At 54.9% G+C, this 7834-nt stretch overlaps 1 protein-coding gene across 2 annotated transcripts in view; it reads right to left on the bottom strand.

Moving 5' to 3' along the window:
* ADGRA2 (adhesion G protein-coupled receptor A2) overlaps window positions 1–7834 on the bottom strand; it is a 46944-nt gene that overhangs the window by 22847 nt on the left and 16263 nt on the right. For both annotated transcript variants that reach the window (XM_023214564.3, XM_023214565.2), the window contains exon 2: window positions 6391–6462. In XM_023214564.3, coding sequence (XP_023070332.1) covers window positions 6391–6462 — 72 coding nt within the window. The remainder of the gene's footprint in view (window positions 1–6390; window positions 6463–7834) is intronic.

The raw sequence follows: 7834 nt of genomic DNA, 5'->3' as shown, positions 1-7834 counted from the left end.
CCGGGTTTACGCCATTCTCCTGCCTCAGCCTCCCGAGTAGCTGGGACCACAGGCGCCCACCACCTCACCCGGCTAGTTTTTTTTTTTTTTAGTAGAGACGGGGTTTCACCAGGTTAGCCAGGATGGTCTCGATCTCCTAACCTTGTGATCCGCCCGTCTCGGCCTCCCAAAGTGCTGGAATTACAGGCTTGAGCCACCGCGCCCGGCCCTAATTTTTTGTATTTTTAATACAGATGGGGTTTCACCGTGATAACCAGGAGTGTCTCGATCTCCTGACCTCATGATCCATCCACCTTGGCCTCCCAAAGTGTTGGGATTACAGGCGTGAGCCACCGCGCCCAGCTCAGGTCTTCCTGTCTGTCCTACCTGGCTGATAAAGGTGTGTGCCTCCCATCTCCACCCCTACCCCCAACCTCTCTGGACCCAAGTCCTCCATACCATCATGTCTGACACATTCCCACTGGGCATCCGCTCTGTGGCCCCTTCCTTGCCCACCCTGCCCACGCTGGCCTCAGGATCCTGCATTACAAAATGGACACCACACAGATCTACTCCCAGCTCCTGTCTAACAAGGTGACCCCCTCACATACACACAGTCCATTTGCAAAGGCCCAAGGGACTCTCAGCCAAGGAAGCCATGCAGGCACATTCTGCAACAGCCTGGACCTTCCATTTCAGTTAACAGACTGGGCCCAAACCCTCCCACGGGACGTGCTGCTCATATACTGTGGGATGTTAAGTTGCCATGGCCTCAGCCGCCCAAGCCTAGACATCTGAGTTTGACAGGACAGAGGGATCAGTGTTTCTTGAGCACCACTACATGCCAGCCTGCAGAGTCTTATTCCTGATGAATAGGCCCTCAGTCTAGGGGTCATCTTGTCCACTGGCACCTAACCCTGGATGAGCATGAGAATTGCCTGTATAGCGTGTAAAAAATTCCCAGGCCCCATGGGACAGATGAATTAGAATCTCCAGGAGGGAGGCCCAGCATCTGTATTACCCAACGGCCCTCTCCTTCTGGGGGGATAGTGGTTGTGATGGTTAGTTTTGTGTCAACTTGGCCAAGGCTATAGTACCCAGTGGTTTAATCACACATGAATCTAGATGTCGCTGTGCAGGTATTTTGTAGATGTGGTTGACATCTTCCATCAGCTGACCTCATATGAAGGAGATGCTCCTGTATGATGTGGGTGGGCCTCATCCAATCGGCTGAAGGCCTTAAGAACAGACACTGAGGCTTCCTAGAGAAGAAATTCTGCCCCAAGACTGCAGTGTCTGCTCCTGCCTGACTTCTCAGACTGCTGGCCTGCTCTACAGATTTGAGGTCTGCCAGCCCCCATAACCATGTCAATCAATTCCTTTTTTAAAAAATGTCTTTGTGGCCAGATGCGGTGGCTCATGCCTGTAATTCCAGCACTTTGGGAGGCGGGCGGATCACTTGAGGTCAGGAGTTTGAGACCAGCCTGGCCAACATGGTGAAACCCTGGCTACTAAAAATACAAAAATTAGCCAGGTGTGGTGGCACGTGCCTGTAATCCCAGCTACTTGGGAGTCTGAGGCAGGAGAATCCCTTGAACCTGGGAGGTGGAGGTTGCAGTGAGCCAAGATCGTGTCACTGCACTCCAGACTGGGCGACAGAGTGAGACTCTGTCTCAAAAAAGAAAAAGGCCAGGCACGGTGGCTCATGCCTGTAATCCCAGCATTTTGGAAGGCCGAGGTGGGCGGATCACAAGGTCAAGAGATTGAGGCCATTCTCATCCTAGCCAACATGGTGAAACACTGTCTCTACTAAAAATACAAAAATTAGCAAGGCGTGGTGGCGTGTGCCTGTAGTCCCAGCTACTTGGGAGGCTGAAGCAGGAGAATCGCTTAAACCTGGGAGGTGGAGGTTGCACTGAGCCAAGATCATGCCACTGCACTCCAGCCTGGTGAGACTCCATCTCAAAAAAAAAAAAAAAAAGAAGTATTTGTATATATAAATACAGCAGTGATCAGTGACCATGTTGAAGACCCTGAGCTCCTGCAGCCCTGAATAAGCACCATCCCTGTCCTGCTGCCCATGGCGCACCCTTCTGCCTAGATGGCCCCTCCTCTGGAAAGCTTGGCCCTGTCACTGGGTTCTGTGATCATCTTCTCCCTATAGGTGCTGTGGGTGTCCCACACACATCCAAGGATCATAGAATTTTAGATCCATAATGCACATCCCGAATCACCCCATCTAATCCAGCTCTTCTGACAATGAGGAATCAAAGGCTACCCCGGTGGCCACCCTGGCATCACACCCTACCTGTCTCCTGCCACATCCCCCTGGCTCACTCTGCCAGCTCACACTGCCCTTCTGTTTCTCAGACTCCCCAGGCATTCCCTGAACCCAGGGGTCTTGGCAATGCCTGCTCTCTTCATCCTTCCTGAGAGCTCCAGGCTTCCTTTCTCATCCCTTCAGGTCTCAGGCCCAGGCATATCATCAGCAAGGCCTTCCTGACCTCACTGCATAAAATAGCACCCCTGGCCCTCCGGCTTTCTCTCCTCCTTACCCTGTCTTGTTTTTCTCTGCTGCATTTCGGCCTCCAGACACACCACACATCTATTTGCTATTTTCTGGGTCCTATCAGTAGAGGTAAGGGCCAGGAGGGCAGGCACCTGGTCTCCTGTGCTCACTCCCAATGCCTAGAACAGAGCCTGGTACACAGAAGGGCTCAGTGAGCACATACAGAATGAATGGATGGGGTGACCAGCACAGAGCAGGAGCTGGGACTCAGCGTTTAGAATTCCCACTCTAGTGCTGCTCCTACATCGCACGACTTGGCATCAAGCCAGATGCCGCCCCTCGTGAGCTGTTGTTGCCCTGGTTCTTCTGATTGCCTGCCATGCTCAGGGTGTACTTTTTATGCAGCCTCTGGAGCCTTGGTGCTAGAGAAGGACAGGCCATCTTTTCATCTTCATCAGAAAAATGTGCTCTCATGAGACTGAAGGACGAGGAGACAGGAGCAAGGCTGAAGAAGGGGAGATGTCAGTGAGGCCACCAGGGGCTCTGAACAGCACCTTCTTGCTTGTGCTAAGGAGGAGGAGGAAGAGCCACTGCAGGAGGTGCCAGCCTGAGAGGGGCAGGGCAGGGGCTGAAGAGGCCACTGAGGCTTGCCTTCCTCCAAAGACCCCTGGAAGGACATCTGGTTTCCTGTGACTCAGCCCTCCAAGACCAAGCCTGGGCTAAGCAGAGGATGCAGAGCTCTCGAATGCTTAGCCACTTTCCCTCTTTGTTGATACCCAAGAGAACTTTTATTTTTATTTATTTATTTATTTAGAGACGGAGTCTTGCTCTGTCACCCAGGCTGGAGTGCAGTGGCGCAATCTCAGCTCACTGCAACCTCTGCCTCCCAGGTTCAAGCAATACTCCCTGCCTCAGCCTCCTGAATAGCCGGGATTACAGGCACCCACCACCACGCCTGGCTAATTTTTGTATTTTTAGTAGAGAGAGGGTTTCACCATGTTGGCCAGGCTGGTCTCGAACTCCTGACTTCAGGTGATCCGCTGGCCTCGGCCTCTCAAAGTGCTGGGATTACAGGTGTGAGCCACCACGCCTGGCCTATTTATTTATTTATTTAGAGAGACAGAGTCTCACTCTTTCGCCCAAGCTGGAGTGCAGTGGCACAATCATGGCTTACTGCAGCCTCAACTTCCCCAGCTCAAGCGATTCCCACCTCAGCCTCCCGAGTAGCTGGAATTATGGGTGTGTACCACCATGCCTGACTAATTAAAAAAATGCTTTTTTCTAGTGACCAGGTCTCATTATGTTGCCCAGATTGGTCTTGAGCTCCTGAGCTCAAGCAACTTGCCTGCCTCCCAAAGCTTTGTAATTACTTGCATGAGCCACCATGCCTGGCACCAAGGAGACTTTTAGGTAGCAGCTTGGTGGCAGCCCTTTCTCTGCATCAGGACCGCTCTGTCTGTGAGTCACAGAGAAGATGGTCAGAGGGACCTGGGCATGGAGCCGTGTGCGCCACAGAGAAGATGGTCAGAGGGACCTGGGCATGGAGCCATGTGCGCCACAGAGAAGATGGTCAGAGGGACCTGGGCATGGAGCCGTGTGCAACTCCACTCACTGTCACCATCCCAGGTCCCCTGCTATCCCCAGCTTGTCCCAGATTGGTAGACAGCCTGCTCTGCCTTTCTGCCCAAATATGGGATTTGTGCCTTCCCACTCCCAGGAACCCAGCCAGGCCATCACTCTTTCCTCACAGCTTCAGGGGTTTGGGGCCAGAGGCTTCCATGGAATGAGTGTCATGGAGGCTCTGTCATGAGACTGCTGTCATGGTGAGAGATCTCAATACCATGTCACATCCATACTGTGTCTCCATTACCTGTGAACACTTCTTTGGACTTTGCTGATACCTCCTTTGAACTTGACAGGAGCCCTAATTATGAGTGTGTGTGTGTGTGTGTGTGTGTGTGTTTTGCTTTTTTTGAGACAGAGTCTTGCTCGGTCGCCCAGGCTGGAGTGCAGTGGTACAATCTCGGCTCACTGCAACCTCCACCTCCCGGGTTCAAGCGGTTCTCCTGCCTCAGCCTCCTGAGCAGCTGGGACTACAGGCATGCACCACCATGCCCAGCTAATTTTTGTATTTTTAGTAGAGACGGGGTTTTACCATGTTGGCCAGGCTGGTCTCAAACTCCTGACCTCGTGATCCGCCCACTTCGGCCTCCCAAAGTACTGGGATTATGGGTATGAGCCACCGTGCCCGGCCGTGTGTGTGTGTGTGTGTGTGTGTGTGAGAGAGAGAGACGGAGTCTCGCCATGTCACCCAGGCTGGAGTGCAGTGGTGCAATCTCAGCTTACTACAACCTTGGCTTCCCAGGTTCAAGAGATTCTGGTGCCTCAGCCCTCCGAGTAGCTGGGATTATAGGCATGTAGCACCATGCCCAGCTAGTTTTTGTATTTTTAGTAGAGGTGGGGTTTCACCATGTTGGCCAGGCTGGTCTCGAACTCTTGGCCTCAAATGATCCACCCACCTTGGCCTCCCAAAGTGCTGGGATTACAGGTGTGAGCCACTGTGCCTGGCCTAAGTGTGTGTGTTTTTAAGAGACAGGGCCTTACTCTGTTACCTAGGCTGGAGTGCAGTGGCACAATCATAGCTCAACCCCACTCCTACTGCAGTCTTGAACCCCTGGGCTCAAGCCGTCCTCCAGCCTCAGCCTCCCAAAAGTGCTGGGATTTACAGAACCACCACGCCCAGCCCCCAATATACTTAATTCTAATATACATAGCATTGTTTGTGGTCTCCCCTGGACTGCAATCGCCTGGGCTCTTTTTGAGCAGGCATCACACCTTACTCTTTTGTGTCTCCCACTGCACTGGCCCAAAGCTTTTGGGCAAAATGGTGCTAGAGGGTCCAAGGGCCCTCCCTGTCGGAGAAACTAGGAAAGCCTAGCAGGATGGGAGCGGAGATGGGAGAGGGGATGGGGTCGTGAGAGAGAAAGCAAGAGTCAGGCCCTAGGAAAGGTGGGAGGCCCAGGCTTCCTCTTTGGAGGGGCAAGGACCCAGAGCTGTGGTCCAGGCTGTGGTCCCTGGAGTGTACCAACGGAGCAGGGAACTTAGACAGAGGGTGGTTCCATTCTCGAGTGTGGCAGCTTCAGTGACTAGCCTAAGTGGCTGAGTGAGGTCTCCCACCCAGAGCTTACCCTACCTCTCCACCAGCTCCCCATGCGGAGAGGGCAGGGCTTCTGTGTCCCCCCATTTCCCTAACAACTCACAGCCACCAGCTGCTCCTCGATAACCCTCTTCCCCACTCTGGCCCCACCAGACACAAGGGCCGCAGCTCTGGGAATGAGGTTCCAGCCGGCTAGCAGGGCCCTGGCAGCCCCAGGGCCAAGGCCAGCCCGAAGGCTGCTGCTGCCCAGGCGGCTCTGAACCAGGGTTGGGTGGGCTCGAGTCCGGGAGAGGCTTGGAAACGATCAGCCTTCCCCACCCTCAGCCCCCTTGGGGCTTTGTTTGTTGATTTGTTTGTAGGAAAGGCAGAAAAGGGCCGCAGTCAGTCGCTTTAAGCCGCCTTCAGCCCTTTTATGCTGGGCCCCCAGCTGGGAGGGGGAGGCCATCTGAGGGCTCGGCCCTCACAGCTTATTGCTCATTAAAGAGCGTTAATGAGCTTCTCAGAGCCCCTCCCCTCTTCTCTCGCCCTGTCGGGCAGAGGAGCTGGCCTCTCGCTCCATACCAGCCTCTCTGGCTTCTCCTTGTTGGCCAAGCCCTGGGCAGGGTCCCATTGGGTCGAACTCCCGGCCCTGCTCGGCTGGCAGGTTCTGAAGTCACTCAGCAACCAGCGTTCCTCCTCCTCCCCGGGGTGACCCCTTGCCGTCATGGCCAGCCCGCCCCTCCGCCCCACCTTCCCCAGCACTTACAGCTTCTCCAGCAGCGACAGTCCCAAGAAGGAGCCATTGCGGAGCCCCGTGATCTTGTTGTTGCTTAAGAGCCTGAAGGGACAGAGAGAACACAGACAGGAGAAGGTGCTGTTACGTGCTGGGCATCCGCTTTCACCGCTGGTGGGGCCAGCATGCATCTATGTCAACGGCGCCCCCTGGAGTTGTGCGAGGCAGCAGCCCCACCCTCTACTCCCAGAGATTATAGGGAGAAGCTGGCCAACAGTCCACCCAGCCCCAAGTCAGACCTTTCTGCCCTGAGTCTCCCTCAAGCCGGGCTCCGACGTGGGGCTCTGTGTGCAAGTGGGAGGTAGGCTGAGCAGCTGGAGGTGATGCTGTGATGCCCCGTTTCCACTCTGGAACCACAGGGTTGACCCTCAGTGCCCTGTCATGCCCTTCACAGTTTCATCTTTGCTCAAGCCCTTCATCCAATATCCCAAGAAGAGTGGTGGGGAGAATGGCTTGAATGGGGCCAGGATGCCCAGCAGGTCTGGAGGCAGGCGGGAGCTGCCCTTCCTCAGAGCTTTGCACACTCTTACCTGTGAGCTGAGGACCTCACAGGCCCCCATCTCAGAGGGCCTGCGTGCACAATGGCCGCACCCTGACCTCCCAATCCTTCTGAAGCCTTGGCAGAAAGCTGATGGAGCCCCAGTGTAGGGGAAGCCAGCCCTCAGCTTCAGTCACTGTGCCCTCCAGGTTCCATTTATTTATTCATTTGTATTTAGGGGAAGAGGAAAGGGGCCCCAAGTGACTGAGAGAGACTGAATGTCTCATCTCCGCCCACCCACTCAGCCTTTCTCTGCCAAGCTCCCTGCTGGGAGGAGGGAGATCCAGGCCAGCCAAAGGGCTCATCCCCCAGTTAATTGCTTATTAGAAAGCTTTAATGAGCCTCTCCGCCCAAACTCTTGCCTGCCCTGGGCTGAGGCAAAGGGTCTCCCTTCTTTGGTCTTAAGGGTAGAGAACTGACCTGGGAAGGCCAGAGGTGCAGGCCCTGGGCCTTTCCTTGAGCGAGCAGCCTCCAAGCTGGACTGGAAGGGAGAGGGAAGTGGGAAGGAACAAGCCCCAAGAGGAGCTGGCAAAGAGATGAGCCTCGAAGCTTCTTAGAAGTGGTGGGTGGGGCCGGGCGCGGTGGCTCAAGCCTGTAATCCTAGCACTTTGGGAGGCCGAGACGGGCGGATCACAAGGTCAGGAGATCGAGACCATCCTGGCTAACACGGTGAAACCCCGTCTCTACTAAAGAATACAAAAAACTAGCCGGGCGACGAGGCGGGCGCCTGTAGTCCCAGCTACTTGGGAGGCTGAGGCAGGAGAATGGCGGGAACCCGGGAGGCGGAGCTTGCAGTGAGCTGAGATCCGGCCACTGCACTCCAGCCTGGGCGACAGAGCCAGACTCCGTCTCAAAAAAAAAAAAAAAAAAAGAAGGGGG

This window comes from Piliocolobus tephrosceles, chromosome 7 (assembly GCF_002776525.5).
Source record: "Piliocolobus tephrosceles isolate RC106 chromosome 7, ASM277652v3, whole genome shotgun sequence".
In the NCBI taxonomy this organism is placed as follows: Eukaryota; Metazoa; Chordata; class Mammalia; order Primates; family Cercopithecidae; genus Piliocolobus; species Piliocolobus tephrosceles.
This window is presented reverse-complemented; position numbering and strand designations above follow the sequence as displayed.